We start from the raw sequence: 18,162 nt of genomic DNA on the forward strand, positions 1-18,162 counted from the left end.
CCTATTTTCCAAAAATGGTCTTGAAAAAGAGGGGTCATCTTAAAATCAGGGTCGTCTTTTATGCGGGTCAATATGGTAGGCCTAGTCTAGAAAACTGGCGATTTTTTATTTTTTATTTTATTATTTTATTTTGATTAAATTTGCACTTCCGGGATCTATGAACTAGGCTACCACCCACATGAAATTGACTTTCAGTGGACAGCGTTTGCGTGGTGGCCATACGACACGGATCCTAATTGACTTTCAGTGGACGCTGTTTCTGTGGTGGCCACACATAATTATAACAGGTTATGTGCCAGGAGCACGCAATGCGTTGTTAAGAGGTTGTGCTCATTTCACGGATTTCTGTGAGATCAGGTTGGTTAAAACCATGGACAGCTCAAGTTTAATCTGAATTCCTAAACTTGTAACCATAGCAACATTAAAAAGCACAGCTGTTGACTTGTTAACCGCTGTGGCACTGCTGAGTCACTGGCTCGATAAACTAACAACAGTAAACTCCTGCTTCATAACCTTTCAATTTTGAGTGCAAAATTTTCACAAAAAAATTACAAATTTTTATTTCACATTGTTGGCAAATGACAATGATATAACCAGGATAATTAACCAGTAGGTGTGTGTTTGGGGTATAACTTGGAGGCAAAGAACCACCCAACACAAAGCATCGTTGATCGATACATGACTGTGGCGAAATTGTTTAAAAAACATCTGAAATTAAACGATGAACTTAAGGTAGGATTTAAGCTACAACATCAGCGTTCTGTATTGATGTCGTCCTTGGCTAGCAAACATTGTCTGACACTTTTCTGAATTCCCTTGTTTATAACTAACGTTAGCTGGATGTTTCTAGAAAATTCTTGTAATCACATCCCAATGTATTTTAATGACTTGACGGATGGATGACGGATCAGACATCTCAGAAGCTTCGATGAAGGAAAAATATGTTTCCTTGGGATCCTCCTAACTAGAAAGAAATATTAAGATATCAAATTATACATTTTTATGGTTGTTGCATCACAGCTAAATTGTCTTAAATTCACCTCATTAGGTCTGTAATGAGTCTGTAATCAGTACAGAGTAAACTACTGTAGGTTACTGACATTATGCTTCTCTCAATGTAAATTTGAGTGTCTAACACAAACTGAGCTGCAACATTTTCAGAGTCATTTGTAAGGATAAAAAAAAAAAAAAGCAAAACAAAAGACACCGACCATAGTGGACCTAGACAGTCTGTTAACTGCATTTACTGTCATGCAATTAACTTCCGAACAAGCTACACATTTGATGTATGTTAGCTGCAGGTATGCTTGTGCAACTGTGTTTGTGGTGCTACTTTGAATAACCAATACTCAAAACAAATTTCTGGAGATCCAAGTTCACAGAGTAGATATACAAATACTAATAAATGCTGCTTAAAGGGGGAGTCAACAAGTTAGAGCTTCAAGTCTATTTAACCAGTATCACTGTTTACAGTTTCACAGGACTTTCCATACCCTCAAGTTTACAACACGATAACACTCCCTATCAGTCCTACAGCAATCCTCCATAGCAAGAGCCCAGACAGGCCAGAGAGATGTGCAATAGGTGCTGACCCAGTGAGCAAATTACCAAGGTAATACAGCCTTAATGTAAAGAAAAACACATTAGAAGTTTTCAAATGCTGAAAGCTCTGGCTGCAATAAATAAACCTCCATTTAATGTAAATGGATATTTTATTTTGATACAGTCTTTTCCACAGACAGAGTGTATTTATTGCTGCCTTACAGTTTTTTTCAATCGCTTTACCTCCTTTGTCAACTCAGAAATGCTGGTATCAAAACAGTTAATCCATAGGCCTAATGAGAGGTGCACTTCCCAAAATAACACATTTTGTTTGCAAAAGGCTCTTACCATGACAAAACATTTCAAACATGCAGCAAAAGCACATTTTGTCACCGCCCAATACAACTCGTAGTCAAGCGACATAATCCAGCCACTCATTCACTTCATACTCAACACCAAAATGCAACACACCTTTTTTAGTCTGAGCAGGTTCAACCTTACTTTTTTCCTGTGTGTACTGCAGTCATATTTTTGACAATTTACATAGTTACATATTGTAAAGCAAGTAGCAAAAGCCAATATTTCCCTCAAACAACTCAACTTCTGCCCAAATGAGTAGATTTCTTCTATCAGCTTTACTGTACTGTAACACAGCTGACAGCAAAATACAAAATACAGCTATCAGTTTGAACCAGGTTCTCCTGTGAGCTACACATTCAAATGTGAACTTACAGTAAAGAATTGCATCCAAACTCAGAAAGACTTTGAAGTGAAATTATGCTGTATTGATGGGAAAAACTGAAATATGGTAAGTCACATACAGTATTACACAGAAAAACTCAAAGGAGTTGAGAAAAAAAAATACAGAATACAATTTATAGGCCCCTTTTTTGTAGGTGCATACTGATTGATTGGTGAATGGTGATTTGTGGAACGGGTAGTGATGCAGGTGCACTAGTGATTTCACAGTGATGCAGCTCATTTCTATCAGCTGTGAGCAGATGTTTTGCTTTCGACTACCACAGTGAAGTCAATGGAGTCAGGGCCATGTAAATGACACATGTGAGAAGTGTTGTGCAAAAGAGCCTGAAAAATGTGTGAATCCAATGAAAAGGTATGAACACATTTGCAAAAGAAAACTTCTGCTGTGGTTTGGAGGTGAAGATGACGACAAAGTGGATCCCAGTTTCATTATACTGGAAAAAGCGAATGAAAAAAACTGTAATGTTAGAGTTTCACTAGATACTGTATAACACAAAAGATTCTGCACACCAGTGACTGCTAAATAGGAAGATGTTGGATATCATACAGGCTGCATTAGTACAGGACAATTAACTTGCAATGTTATTCAGGATTAGTTTGAAGTAATTCAAAGGCAATATAAAACCTCCTTCATGACAAAATAAATAAATAAATAAAATAAAAATCATAAACTCAAAAAAGTGTGAAAAATAAAGACTGACAAAGTGACTTTATAGACAAAGTGAAGATAACCAAATGAAATAAGGGGGCATCATTATCAATGGTATGGTATATTACTGATGGTACTTTACATGCGTGTGTACAACAAACTTAAAACACATAAAATAGTGGAAATTCTTTGCTGCCTTGTTTCTGACACCTATAATAATGGCGATATTCTAGATTGAAATGCGGATGAGACCAAACCTAGTCTCCCTTATACATACAGTTATGACTGGAAATCTCTAATGATGTAAAATTGATCACCAATTACTGGCAAAAGAGAGTGGATAGTGGATAAATATAAAAAAAATAAATAAAAAAAAGAGGCATATTAGATCAGTATTTATCCAATACGTTGACATGAGAAAAAAAAAAAGTTGTCACTGTATAATGCCTACTACATGATATCCTGACCATCTTTGTGTTTCCTTACTCATTGAACCATGTGCTTATTTTGTCTATTGAAGCTCTGGTGACTTGCTGAATGAGAAGGTGGTCGACACTAATTACTCTTCTGTGTGTGTAATGTTCTGTGTGTAATGGAAAACAAATGCATTTGCTACGACAGTGCTGCAGCCTTGTGTTTACAAGATGAAGCAGCAAAATAATTTAAACAGGAGACAGGGGGTAGCTGCAACTGTTACCCATGGGAGAATCTGTCCTCAGGATACATTTTATATTTTTAAAAGCACGTTTCTTGTTCAATAAATTGACCCCAGTAACTGAAATTAAACACATAAACCAGGAAAAATTATCATTATTATTATTATTATTATTATTATTATTAATAATAATAATAGTAATAATAATAATAGTGATAATAATAAATGAGAATAGCCATGTATTTTAGCCATGTCTTTTTTTTTATTTATTGCTAATTTCATTCAGCACTGATGAGCATAGTAGGGGTCTCTCTGTCTCTCTTTTGCTCTCTGTCTCACTGTGCCTCTTGCAGTTACAGATATATTTACTGTTTTACACCATTTCCCATTTCAAAGCAGACATGTCTATCATAATCTGTAATTGCAAGTAAATGCATTTGCTATGACAGTGCTGCAGCCTTGTGTTTATAAGACAAAGCAGCAAAGCTTCGGTTTCAACAGGAAACAGGAAGTAGCCATAACTTTTATCCTTGCGTACAAGAGGAAGGAGTGTGTTAGATTACAAAGAGTGTCTATAGTGAAGAGGACCAGGCGGTAGACATTATCGTGCAAAAGCATGTACTGTTGAGTAACTGTGTTAGGGGTGTGTGCAAATTGTTTTGTGACTATGCTATGGGCCAATCAGCATCAAATGCTGAGTCCCAGTTTGCCTGCTCTGTCTGTTCACTTGAAGTCCTGAAATTCCTACAGAGTGAGAGCTCTTTCTTTCCATGAACCTCTGAACGACTGCTACTGAGTTGAACAGAATGGAACAAGCTGTATTATCTACAATAATCAGTCAGTATCCGACACCAAACCACACATTCAAACATATGTTTTCTGACTTTTTATTCAAAGCATAGTTTAAAAAATTAATTCTCTGTGTTGTATTTCTTCTTGCCCTTTCTGTGCTTTAGTTCTGAGTGTTTTGGTCCCACCCAGACAAACCCAAGGTAAGCACTGAACGAGTCTGGTGGTGTTCATTCCCTTTTCCTGTGTAAAAATGTCAGTGTAAAGCTAACTTTTGCTCATGTTATTTATTTATTTATTTATTTATTTATTTATTTTTCACACAGAGATCCCCAAACCTGTTCTGACCCTGCACCATAATTATTCTAAGATATACAAAGGGGAACCTATAACACTCAGATGTGACATACGGAATGGAAAAAAGTCAGACTGGGAGTACAAATGGTTTCAAGATGGAGATCTTCACAACCCAGTTTTCTCCTCTAATGAGACCGAGTACATAGCCACCCCTTACAGTAAAAAGATTTATGCTGATTTTCTTGTGTCACGTAAAAAGACAGGAAATTTCAGCTGTATGGCTGTACGGAAAAGTGACAGGAAGCAGTCTCAAGTGAGTGATGCAATTGAACTAACTATTCATGGTGAGTTTATCATTGCTTTGTTATTGTCTGTGTGAGTGGCTTGTGTCTGTGTTTAATGGTATGGCTGTGTCTCCCCTCATGTTTAGGTTAGTGGCCTGACTCTACCCTGCCATCCCAGCCTCTGGCTGTCCCTGGCCTTGCTCCCCTTGCATGGCCCTGCTCCCCCTGTGCCTCCCACAATAAACCCTCTTGGCTTCCTAATGTTTTGCTATTCCCTCTCCATTTTTTTGAGTGCATGTCTCAAATCTTTAACTGTGTGAATGGACGTGTTAAAGTTGTAGACTTATTCATTGCACATGGATTTACAATTACTAAAATTACACTTTCTTAACCACATTAGCAATATCTGCCCCTGAAGTGAAGGTGTCTCCTTCACCGTGGCTGAGGGTTGGAGACTCAGCCATGCTGAGCTGTGAAATTCAAGGCTCATCAGAAGATTGGACGTACTACTGGTACAGGACCATTCCCTATAAAGATGGGTTGCCTTCACCTTGGACAAAGAGGTTCTCTATGGAGATGCTCCCAGATGTCCAGCATGGGACTCATGGCCCCCTGTCTTTCAGCAATGTCAGTCTCAAACACATAGACGTGTATGCCTGTAGAGCTGGGAGAGGAAATCCAGAATTTTTCACAGAGTACAGCACGGCACCGGAACTTCTGTGGGTGTCAGGTGAGTTAGTCTAAAAACTGTTCCTAACACACACTTATATCAAAGCATATTCCATAGAGACACACAGCTGAACCACGGCCACTGACTGCAGTGAGATGAAAAAATAGTGTCGACAGTCTTTTGGGCACCAGGGGCAGTGCTCAGTGGAGCAGAGTTCAAGTTGCTCAGTGGAGCAAAAATCCAAAATAACTGTCAAACATTTCCATTATGATGTCAACTTTAATGCTAACTTTCTCCAAGGAAAACTATATGATTTCTTGCAAAGTTAAATTTGGGGGGAAAGTCCCATAGACAACTATTCATTTTACTTGTAGAGAGGATTTTCTCCCTGGAGGTGGGTCTAGATATTTTTGTAGGAGGAATATCTAACCTTTTAGACTATCTCTATTTTATATTAACACACACACACACACACACACACACACACAAACACATACACACACTAATCCATCTTCTACTCCCACCCTCAGCTTCATCGCCACGAGCCACTTTGAGAGTCAGTCCAAACAGAGTGCAGCACTTTGCTGATGAGGCGTACTCAGTGAGCTGCGAGGCGCATGGGAACTCCACTGGATGGAAAGTGAAGAGATTCATATATGACAAAGGCCAGTCAGAGTGTGGCACTGAGTGGGGAACGATGACCGGATCCTCTTGCTACATCAACAACACCAACACGTCTGAAGAACCAGTATACTGGTGTCAGTCCGACTCAGGAGAGTACAGCGATGCTGCCAACATCACAGAGCATTGTAATTACAGTCTCTGACAAAATATTCACTAAATAACTAAAAAAAGATTTTTAAAAATTCGGAAGAAAAGTTGTATACTTGCTTCATTTTGAAATGGTAAATTGCTGAATTCATTAGGATTTAAATGTCTTTAGAATTTAACTATTTGAAACAATTTGTCAGCCAAACGCCTTGTAGTTATAAATTCACAAGGCAACAGTTCTATATATGTGAAGTAGTAGTATTAGTGCGGGATGTAGAAGTAGTATTTCAACCAACAGAATTAGTAGTGGATGTACCAGTAGCAGTACTTGCTAGAGGAGCGGCTGCAGGAGTAATGGTAGCAGTGTGATATCAGCAGTATTGTTGTAGCATTAGTGACTGAAGTAGCAGCAGCTGTAGCAGCAATACAAGTAGAAACAATAGTACGTGTTTGAACTAGTTGAGGTAGTTATCGTAGCAATTAAAGGACTAGTTCAAGTAGCTGAAAGACTTTAAGTTTGTTTATATTTAAAACTGCTGTACAATTTTCACTATGTGTATTGCAGTAGCACCTGAACTTTTTAACCAACTTGAAATGGCTCATGCATACAAAGAGCAGCAGTAGTAATTTTGGTAGTTGTAGAGGGACAAACTTTATGCTGGGGTGTTTGGTTACCAGGGTGTAGAAGGTGGCTATAGTGTACTAAATGGTTACTAGGGTGTACAAGCCATTTGTTTACTAGGTGGATTCTAAGCTGTTGCATTCACAGGAGCATGTATGGAAATGTGTGTGTAGTTTCTCAGTTCATGTGTGTTTAGATGGGTTAGTGGAAACGTATTACTATCACTGTCTGGTACAGTAGCCTAATTTGCAAATTTGCAAACTGAAACCAGCTTATTTGTCACAAAAAGCCAGAATGAATTTTAACTCTAGCAGTTATCACTAACTCTAGCAGAGCTGATCATTCCACTTAAGTGTTGGTAGTCAAATGCTGTGAAACCTGTTACAAATTGCAAAAACGTAGAGAAGCAGCAGCAAAGTATTCCATTTGGGTTCCGACAGAAACGCTCTCAGTTTGGCAAAATCTGTCACCCCCAAATATTCCACCTGTTGGCAGGGTTGGGGGGTACTCCAGTTCATTGTAGAGCCTATGTTGTTTAGGTTTAGGTTTGTATTTGTTTTGGGGCTAAACAAAATCAACTAGGCCATATAGAATATAGCCCTTTTGTTGGACCTGGCCATGACAATGTAGTCATCTATGTAACAGAAGACTCTCATGCCCTGATGGCGTAGGGGGCTGAGGCCTTGCATCCACACACTTGCTGAAAGTGCATGGGGCCAGAGAGTAGCCAAATGGTAGTAGGATTTGATGATTTCCTGTGTTTCTGCAACACCTTGACATATAAATATGCATCCCTCAGGTTGATGGTGGTGAACCATCCAATATGTCTGAAATCTCTTGTTTTTTAAATAGGGATTCCACAACCATCTGAAGCATGCACACTAATAATATCTGATCCAGTAGCCTAATTGAAGGAGGTTCCCATTATTTTCAAAATTACTTCAGTATTGCTGGTGGTATTAGTATTACTATTTGTGCTGTGCTGTGCTTAGATTTCAGATCTGTGGTTCTGGAGAGCCCTATCCTACCGGTGCCTGAGGGTCAGTCTGTGAAGTTGGGCTGCAGACATAAGACGCTGCCCTCAAACCACAGAGCTGAGTTCTACAGATATGACAAACTCATTGGCAGTGCGAAAACAGGCGAGATGATCATCTGGAGTGTGTCCAAATCAGATGAAGGCAGATACTGGTGTACAATCCCTGACCTAGGAGAATCATCATCTAGCTGGTTATCAGTGAGAGGTGAGAACTCCTATTGTAGATAAAACTTGTGTCTTCATCTGTCACAGCTTAAACCTCATTTACAGTACATCACACCGCGTCATCCCAGTTGCTTCACCAAGCAAAAACTAAAAATTAACATCAATTTGTGCTCAGTCGCAATTATTCAAACATGGGTTGCGTAGTGACATAGTGTCGTTACCCCAACCCCAATCCTAAGCCTCTACCTTGCTCTGAACATTCATGCCATGCATATACAAACCATAATGGTTATATTGTATTACAAATGCATTGCAATCATTACCGGGAGTTAATTTTTTCACTTTCAAAACATATGTCTGACTCTCAGACTCTCAGACAAATGTCAGACTCTCAGCGCATTATTTTGCACAACATTCTCCTACACAGACGCTTCTTTTCAGACTGTGGTACATCTGAACACTCCTACTAAATAATCATGGGCAGGGCAAAGTGATTAGTTTTGTTTCCACATTTTCTGCTCTTACACACCTGCCATGAGCATAATCAGTCATAAACAACAAAAGTAAACCCCCACTGATACTCCTGGCCTGGCTTTAAAATGGTACTGGCAACTAATGATTTGGCATCAAAAAATGAAGAAGCAATAAGCAATTAATTTTTTCTTCCTCTTTTATCTACAAGTCTAGCTGGAATCAAGCATCTGGTGTTGTTTCTCAAGGTTTATTCACTGCTTCTCTCCTCTGAACTTTACTCTTCAATCTCCCAGCTTCCTCTGTGTCTCTTCACCTATCCCGAGCTCTCATCACGTGGCTGCTGTTTGCACTACAAATGATGTATCACTTCAGCCTGTCATGAAATACTTCAAAGTGCTGAGTAAGTACTCAGTTTTTTGGCCTAATCAGACCATCATATATGGAGCCCAGATTTCACAATATCTGTGCTTTTCTTTTGGTATGCAGCGGCCTGGAGAAGATGAGAGAAAAGACAGGGCAATGATCCACCAAGGAACCAGAATCCAGCAGTATCTGAGGTTTCACACTTGTCATGCAGCAGAATTTCATATGCTTGAACTTGATTAATAGTTTTTATCTTTTAGCATCTGGAGTATATTTCAAGCTAGGCCTGTGCAACTGCATTTTTAGGGTAGTGATTGTAATAATATGCAAAAACATTTATATTGCCATAAAATAGTAAAGCAAAGCTTTTATCAGTCTGGGTGTAAAATACTGCACTGCAAAAACGCAAAATCTTACCAAGATTATTTGTCTTATTTCAAGTTAAAAACGTCTTATTACTAGTCAAAATATCTCATTACACTTAAAATAAGACATGATCACCTCAGAAGCAAATTGTTTTTAGACAATTTTCACTTGTTTGAAAAGTGAAAACTCACTTGAAACAAGTGAAAATTTGCTTGTTTCATTGGCAAAATTTGCCAGTGGAAAAAGTGAAAATTCACTTGAAATAAGTGAAAATTAGCTAGAAACAAGAAACAAATTTTGCCAATGAAACAAGCAAATTTTCACTTGTTTCAAGCAAATTTTCACTTGAAACAAGAGAAAATTGTCTAAAAACAAGTTACTTCTGAGGTGATCATGTCTTATTTTAAGTGTAATGAGATATTTTGACTAGGAATAAGACATTTTTCACTTGAAATAAGACAAATAATCTTGGTAAGATTTTGCGTTTTTGCAGTGTGACACTGTTGGTAGTGTACCACTCATTTCCTGCAATTACATATCTGCTGTTCTTGGATGAATATGATATAAAATGCTTATATATGTGTATTTTATATTTACTCCTTTGTCTACCAACAGTGTTTGATATCAGAAAGGCTAAAATTACTTTTCATTACTTTCATTACAATAAGTAATAAAGGATAATGACAGTTTGTGTGATACTGAAAATAAAGGTCAAATTATAAACCAGTTGCATGTTTTTCCTTATCTTCATGCATCACTGTGTGTATGGAGAGAGAGAGAGAGAGAGAGAGAGAGAGAGAGAGAGAGAGAGAGAGATGTATTTTTAACTCTATTTTTTCTTTAAAAAAATTAAATTCCAAAAAGTAATTGATAACCCTGGCATGGTGACATACAATGAGATCAAAACATTGTTCAACCTTGAAACCACTGTTTTCTCTTTATACTTACCTCTTGCCCAAATTCACAAAATATATAGGTTATTTTTGATCAAACTGAATACCCTCTGTAGAAAGAGAAATGTGTTCTCAGGGTGGTCTGGTGTAGAAGTAGAAATACTGCTGTAAAAGTTTACTTAAGTTAAAATAAAAAATGTCTCATTTAAAATGAACTGGGAGTAAAAGACACTGAGTTACTTTTTCAGAAAAGTAACGGTTTTAGCTGTGACCTTTTCCATTCAGTTATAAAAGGAGGAGAGAACACGCTTCAAACAATTTTCTTTTAAATGCATTCTGCAAAACTGTGGAGGGTTGACTGAAGTGAGGATCCTGTAGACTCAACCAACAAATGTGAACTAAGCACATAATATGATGGTTGAATTAACATAGTTCTCATCATCAGGCCAGCTCACTGATATACAGTATATATATATTTTAACCCTTTTTCCACACTTATTCCACATTTTTGCCCATTGACCCTAAATGGTCCTTGCTTCCATTGACCACCTGCAGTTTTTTATAGTGCACTTTTTATTGGAAGTTGGAAACAAATAAAAGTGCCAACAAAGTAGAGGCAGATTCCTCTTCTCATCTTTGGTGACTGAGCGTTTTATTATGAAAGGTTCCACAATCAGTCACTGATCATTTGTTCTGTGTAAAAGATATCATTTAAAATGTAGTAAAGTACAATAATCAAGTAAAAATGTACTTAAGCATAAGTTAAATTACTGATTTTAAAGAATACCCCAAAAAAGCAATAACATTGTCTGTGCATACAATCTCACATAGGTTTTATGTAAATATGCAGCTATTTTTCAGTGTTATTGCCCACAACATTAGTCATCGTGTGCAACTATTACAACAAACACACTTAATACTTTCTAATTGCTCTCTGTACCTGCACATGGATTAACAAGCTATTTAGACACTTTTGTTTGTCAGTTTTGCAAGGCCATTGATACGTTGCAAAAGATATGCGGCCCATTACTGAGAGCTGCGATTGGCTGAACAACACTATATAAACTGTACTGAACACAAGCGTTGCATTATCGACGATATCGCCACACTCTTTACGAAGACAGAGAAGGCTGTTACACCTCACCATTCAAAAAGGTATGACCACATGACAGATAGAGATACATTCAAAAATGTTTGTTGATAAATGCTCGTCAAGATATAGTCCATGCAGGAGTTTGATTTAAATTTGATTCTCATGTCACAAATTGACTCATGATACTTTACTCAGATGCAGACCTTTGGAGTGAAGTTCCTTGCTCTTGTTGCATTTATGATGCTTCTCTCGAGCTCTCTGGTAAGACATGTCCTTTTTCTGCTTCACCAGAATTTACAGCAAGGCCATTGTTGTCTTAATATCAGCTATACTGTTTATTTTATAAACTGTCTGCTTACTTTTCAAGGCCCATCATGATCATGTCATTGAGAAGCGTTCAAGTGAGGTCAGTATCTAAGATATATGTATGAGGAGAATAATTTTGTCACATACCAATACATAACTTAAATGAACTGACAGGTTTCATGCTCTAACCAGCTGGAGATATCCTCCAAGTGTTCCTTACGCATGTTATGATAATCCTCTTGTTTTTCCTCTACAGAGTGGAAGCATGGAGGTATCGACACCAACCACAACCTTGAATAACCTGTTGAATTTGATCAAGGTTCTTCAGGGCTTGATCACACCTCCTGCTCCAGCCCCAGCTCCTGCCCCGGCCCCAGCTCCTGCTCCAGCTCCAGCTCCTGCCCCGGCCGCAGCCCCACCAAAATAATAACCATGTTCTTGTTGTACACTGTAAAAGGTGACTTCATGGTTTAATGTCAATGAATGAAATAAAGTCCCTTTGAGATACACCACATGGTCTCCATGTGTTTAAAATGGGTTTAAAGCTGTCTGTGTGTGCTGTGTATGTGGGAATCCATGTCCATGTTTCTCCACGTGATTGTGCAGACAGCTACTTGGCTAAATACTTTGGCAAATTCAGGGTTTAGTTGTAGTGTGTATCTTGTAGGATGCTGATGTACTGCTCTGGGATGGGAACAATTATTAATAGCAGTATTTTAAAGCCATGTTGTGGGCTGCAAAGGTGCAAATGACACCATTGCAGTGGATTTAGGTCTCTTGATACTGGGCTCTGTCTGGGCTGCATGGAATACACTGCGAGATAACCACAATGACTCTCATGCTGACTCTCTAGTGTTCAGCATTCTGTTAAACCTGAACTGAGCCTCTGTATGAAGGCTCAACTTGGACTGTCCCACAAGGAGGAGCAGCATCATATTCTGTGAACTGATAAATACCAAGATTATATTTTTTCATTTGTTTTGTTAAAAAAAAAAAAAAAAAGATTCACAAAAAGTTCTATTGTTTTGAATATATACTTTATATTAGATTGAATATAATGCTGATGTAAAGAGAAATCCAAACAACTGGGGTGAACAGGACCACTGCCACTGACTGATATAGCACAAGTGATTCAATCTAAACCCAGTCAGTGAAAAGCTTTTAAATTTGCTGGATTATTGTTCTTAACATTTGAGGTCAGTACCTCTTTCCCCTAAAAACGAGCTCTCCTCTGGTGGAGCATCGTCCCCTAAATTTCACCCTAAGGAAAAAAAATAAATAAATAAATAAAAATGTTGCTATTTTATGAATTGTTATCACAGTGCTGGATAAACAGTAAAGGGACATTAAAAAACATTTCATGGAATAACAGAGGAAGAATGTAGTCTACCAAAAATGATCCAGTAGCCTCATAATAAAAGGAAATCACCCCCCCGAAAACACCACAGTGTATGTGTCAGCTATTGAATTCATTTCCCCTACAACAATTCTTGAGCAGTGGCAAACACACACTGAGGAGAAAATGAAAACACACAGAGGAAGAAAATGTTTTACACAAACTTTTGCACAATAACAGGAACATGTGGTGCACAGAAAGACATTTTTTTAAACATGTATTACATTATTCCTTACCTTTTTTTGTTTCTGTACTTGAGGTAAGGCAAGCATATGTGCATGTGTACCCCCTTATGTTACATGCATTCATATGTTAAGTCTGTGTGTTTGTCGGTGTTGGAATGTCCTGATACTGCTTGGTTCATATGAAAAATGAAAACCTGGATGTTTTAATGATTTATCAGTATCTTTCCAGTGATACATCATTCGATATTTTCTCATTCTATCTGTTCTGATGAAGGCTTTATCAGAACTGATTGCATCCTATTAATCAAAATATGGCCTGTTTTATGTTGGGGTTTTCATATCAGCATTAGACAGACAAGACCAGACCAAGTTTGTGGATAGTGTAGTAAACAGAGGACAACCACAGAAAACAAGATGATTGCAACAGGAGGGCGGCATTCAAAAAGCATTACACAAGGTTTTCATTGACACTAAGTAATTAATGTTACTGTTTTGCAACTTGCCCACTTAAACAACACAATAATGTTCCCTCCTGAGGGAACCTTTTGGCAAATAATAGGGTAAATATTCTGCTTCTGATGGAGCCATATGCTTCATTACCGATGTTTCTATTTGCTGTGATTTGCCCCGCAAGGTCGAATCACTCAAGAAACAGTTGTAGACAAATGCCTGTCTATTACAGATCACAGATGTGTGTGTACATATTGCCTGTACTAATTGGGCTTAGTGGTTAATTCAGCTATATAACCAGCATGTGTCATGAAATGTTGGAAATCTTAGGATGGCTTAGGAACAGGATGTTATCCTTAAGTTACAAAAGCCCCTGTTAAGTTGAGCAATGTGTCTGTGCTCACGCCTATTTTGGTTTTGTCTGCAGAGGTTGCCACGAGACAAGCCACATCTCAGGTGAAGTAACACACCTTGTAAGTTAGAGAGCACGAATACAAGCCATGTTGACACACCGTGGCTGTTCAAAAGCCAATGAAAATTCCTTGAAGGACCAGCATCAAGGTACGGTACATAAACTGCTATCTTCATCATTATTAAGACATTTACCATTCCTATTCTGAGGACATTGATACTACCAGCAGCACTAACTATTACAGGATTTGTGTTACAGTTTCAAGAACATGATGAATATTCCTCTGATGATATTTTTACTGTTAATCAAGTGCCCTGTTGCTGTAAGTACAGAACAAGCAAATCTATCTATCTATCTATATATATATATATATATATATGTGTGTGTGTGTGTGTGTGTGTGTGTGTGTGTGTAAAACTTTATTTTGTTATCTGCACCTCTGATCTTGTTTCAGCTAACACAGAAACCAACTTTCTTTTCTTGCAGAGTTGTGGTCATCATTTTGACAGCAGTGACTCAGACAGTGAGGAGGTAAGAATGAAATCTTTCCCCTAAAGTCCCTTAATTTAAAATGTGAACCTTGCAAGTGATTCTTTTTTTGTTGTTGTTGTTTCGCTTCTTAACATCATTGCAGAGATTCTTTCCTCGCCCAATCCCTACATTTTCCTGGCTTTGGCCAAGACCATTGCTTCCCCGGCCACCTTACCCTTTCTGGCCCCTCTTTCCTGGTGTCTGGCCACAGCCAGCACCTCCTCCTGCTCCTCCTCCTGGACCCGCTCCTGGACCCGCTCCTGGACCCGCTCCTGGACCCACTCCTGGACCCGCTCCTCCCCCGACTCCAGCCCCTGGCCCAAGGCCCACCGTCCCACGAGGAGATAATAGGTGAACAGTATTGATCTTAATGCAGAGCAGCAGACACATACACAACAGCTGAAGTCATATCGATCAATTCTCTTACAAAAGAGTGGACATTCAATGAAGATGTGCATAAGAATGTAGGCTTATATTTTCCTGTATGTGGCCTTTGCGTTTTTCTCTGTGATAATGTATGTGATAAGGGATAGGGTTAATGATAAGTGTAAGTGTAAGTATCTATCTATCTATCTATCTATCTATCTATCTATCTATCTATCTATCTATCTGTGTTAGTTGAAAAATTATCTATTTCTCCCTTTTTTGCAAGTTACCATGCTGAAATGATCTGAATTCACTTTTAAAAGTAATTGTCTGTATGTTATGTTATCAAACTGGATTAGGAACTATTCTCATGAATGTAACTGGTAACTGATTTCATATTAGTATCATTTTTCTCTTTGTTCTGTTTTACTTAAAATAATGTATTTTATTTATCTGATATCATATGATGCCATATTGTCACTATGATTACACTGATATCTTGATTCAAGACATGAAAGTGGGCACTGAGTCATGGCATAATTATGAGTTCATTGAAGTCTGGTGTGGAGAAGGTGGTGCAGACAGCTGCGGCAGGACGCTGATGACACCCCAGCATAATATCCGCTGAGTGGGCTCACACACCGCTATACCTGGAAGAACATGGCTTAAGAGAAGGATCAGTGTTGAGCCTGTAATACCCAGGTCCTGGTTCATCAGTGAAGTCTGCTGAAGTGTGCAGTTAACCATGACTCAGCCCTTCGACTGCTGTTCCCCTTCACTGCACTGCACTAAACTGCACTGTCTGCTCTGAGCAAATCAACACTTCTTTGCTTTTATTTGACATTCTTACATCAAACAACACTGTGTTGATGTGTCATTACCAAACAGCTAGTGAAGGCATGAATGAATGAATGAATGAATGAATGACTGCTTATGAATGTATCTTTCTTTCCCTTGTTTGGGCTTGTTCTTGTATTGCCGGTGTTAAGGACTGTTCTGTCAATAAATGGTATCTAGCAAATTTTATGAAATAAAACAACAGTAACCAAATCCCTAATCAGTTCTATCAGCCTACTTGCAAAGGAAGTATTTCTGTATTTTAAGATATAAAAATTAACGTCATGTCCCACCACCTGACTGTATTGCATGCAAAATTTTATTCTGTTGGCGTGTATATATTTGAGATACATACAGACATATATGACATATATATACGACACATTCTTGTGAATGCAATAATTCAACAACAAATCTAACAAACCTAACTGGTTCTCCGACTAGAGTAGATGATCTGATTAGCATTTGAGGGAAACATTATACTATTAATGAGTTAATTTCAATACCATGTTAAGTTGTTTTGACAAAAATGAATGAATTAAAAATGCATTTATGGGAAATGAATGCATTAATCAGGCTAATTAATGCCAGCATCACTGTTTGTCCTTGAACCCAGAACAGTGCTGCCTTAGACAAATAGGCACTGGCCACTATCAAATAAGACATTTTAAGACAGTTCTTTAACAAATATGTCATATGATGTCACCTGTTAGCTGTTATCTGTGGTCACTGGTCAGAATAAATAATATAATATATATATATAAATAATATAATATAAATAAATAAATAATAAATAAATAAAAATAGGATTTCTAAAAAAAAAAACAAAAAAAACAAAAACAAAGCTGTAGACAAAAGTGTTGTAACAATTTTTTCTATAATTTTTTTTCATTCGTTTTTTTTTTTTTTTTTTTTTTTTTTACACTTGCTTCATTTGTAGTTCAGTGTGAATTACTTTACTGTCACTTGGTCTTGGTCTTGTTATACTTATATTAACACACAGGAGCTCAGTCACTCAACTCAGCTCCCTGTGACTGCATTGTGACACTGAGAAATAATAATAATAATAAAAAAAAAAAAAATCACATCATTCATGACCGTAAATAGCTCACCTGAAAGTGTTGCAACTCTTGAGCTAAAAATCTGAAACGCCCTCTCTCTGTACCTCTCGCCACAACCGCACACTGAACTATTTGAAACAAGCCTGTGCACCTACATAATGAAACTATGCAAATTTTATGGCAAGTATTATTCTAATGCTGTGCATAAAGCTAGAGACAACTTGCCATTACATAAGAATGTGGTGAAAACAATGAGGGAGAAGCCCATATCAGGTGCTACTGTAGCTAGAGGAGTCATCAGGCCAATAGCATCCTCCAGCATACCTTTATCACAGCAGCCATTTTGACATGAATAGCAGGGTAAACACATGTGTTACTAATGACTTTAATTAAGGTTCAGCTCCATTTAGGTTTAACAGAGCCAGGGTCCTGGACTCCTGGTATTGTGCCTGCTGAATCATTAGAAAGGCTCTGGTACATTTAAATGGAACAGAACCATAATTAATGCCATTAATGACACCGGTGTTTACCCTGCTATTTCATGTCAAAATGTTACTTGTGAAAAAGGTTTATGAAAACTCTATGAAAAGGGTCCATTTGTCCATTATAATAATATCCAGTTGATGAACTTAAACATTGTACAAATGCAAGTAGCCAGAAAAGAAATTTGATTCATTTGTTAAATTTAGCCAACTTCAGCACTGACAAGGTAATCACTGGAGCCATTGTCACTATTAATTTTTATGCTTCATAGCAGGCAGCAAGTAGTGAAGTCACTGAGTAAGTAGTGGTACATTAGTGTCCTTGTTGAACGAAGAGCTAATACCATCTTTCTCAATTCCTCATGTCAAGACAAAAAGAAAATGGGGTCAGTTGTCTCTGTGTGATGTATGGTTCAGGAGCTATGTAGGTTTAAAGTTTTCATTTTTCACAGTTGAAAATCCAGGATGGCCATAAAAGATGGCCCAAAAAATCATACATGGGACAAAAATTTGCGCTGTTAACATCAAAAATCATTTACTAGACACCTTAAGGATTAGAAAAAGCTAGGTTAGAAAAATATAACTTTCGGGTGCATGGGACCCCCAACTCCCTACCAGACTACTATGATGTGTAAAAACTGCATTCCAGATAGCTCGAGTACAACTTCTAACCCTTATCTTTTAACAATATGTAAAAACTGAGTT

General features: G+C 37.8%; 2 protein-coding genes and 1 long non-coding RNA gene across 3 annotated transcripts; all 3 read left to right on the top strand.

The window, feature by feature from the left end:
- The first annotated feature begins 4,392 nt into the window (after positions 1-4,392).
- On the top strand, positions 4,393-9,505 carry LOC115364099 (Fc receptor-like protein 5). The gene is made up of 8 exons (XM_030058527.1): positions 4,393-4,445; positions 4,565-4,600; positions 4,724-5,038; positions 5,379-5,708; positions 6,179-6,457; positions 8,034-8,282; positions 9,010-9,116; positions 9,203-9,505. The coding sequence occupies exons 1-7, from the start codon at positions 4,415-4,417 to the stop codon at positions 9,096-9,098; spliced, it is 1,329 nt and encodes a 442-aa protein (XP_029914387.1). The 5' UTR covers positions 4,393-4,414; the 3' UTR covers positions 9,099-9,116; positions 9,203-9,505.
- Positions 9,506-11,444: 1,939 nt separating this feature from the next.
- Positions 11,445-12,244, top strand: LOC115366468 (E3 ubiquitin-protein ligase TRIM33-like). The gene is made up of 4 exons (XM_030061937.1): positions 11,445-11,493; positions 11,627-11,692; positions 11,799-11,837; positions 11,994-12,244. Exons 2-4 carry the CDS (start codon positions 11,627-11,629, stop codon positions 12,162-12,164), a joined length of 276 nt encoding a protein of 91 aa, XP_029917797.1. The 5' UTR covers positions 11,445-11,493; the 3' UTR covers positions 12,165-12,244.
- A 2,183-nt stretch (positions 12,245-14,427) lies between these two features.
- LOC115367855 (uncharacterized) lies at positions 14,428-15,004 on the top strand. Its single transcript, XR_003928968.1, has 3 exons — positions 14,428-14,502; positions 14,667-14,711; positions 14,815-15,004. It is a non-coding gene; the product is annotated as an uncharacterized LOC115367855 (long non-coding RNA).
- Positions 15,005-18,162: the final 3,158 nt, after the last annotated feature.

Source organism: Myripristis murdjan, chromosome 1 (assembly GCF_902150065.1).
Source record: "Myripristis murdjan chromosome 1, fMyrMur1.1, whole genome shotgun sequence".
Taxonomy (NCBI): Eukaryota; Metazoa; Chordata; class Actinopteri; order Holocentriformes; family Holocentridae; genus Myripristis; species Myripristis murdjan.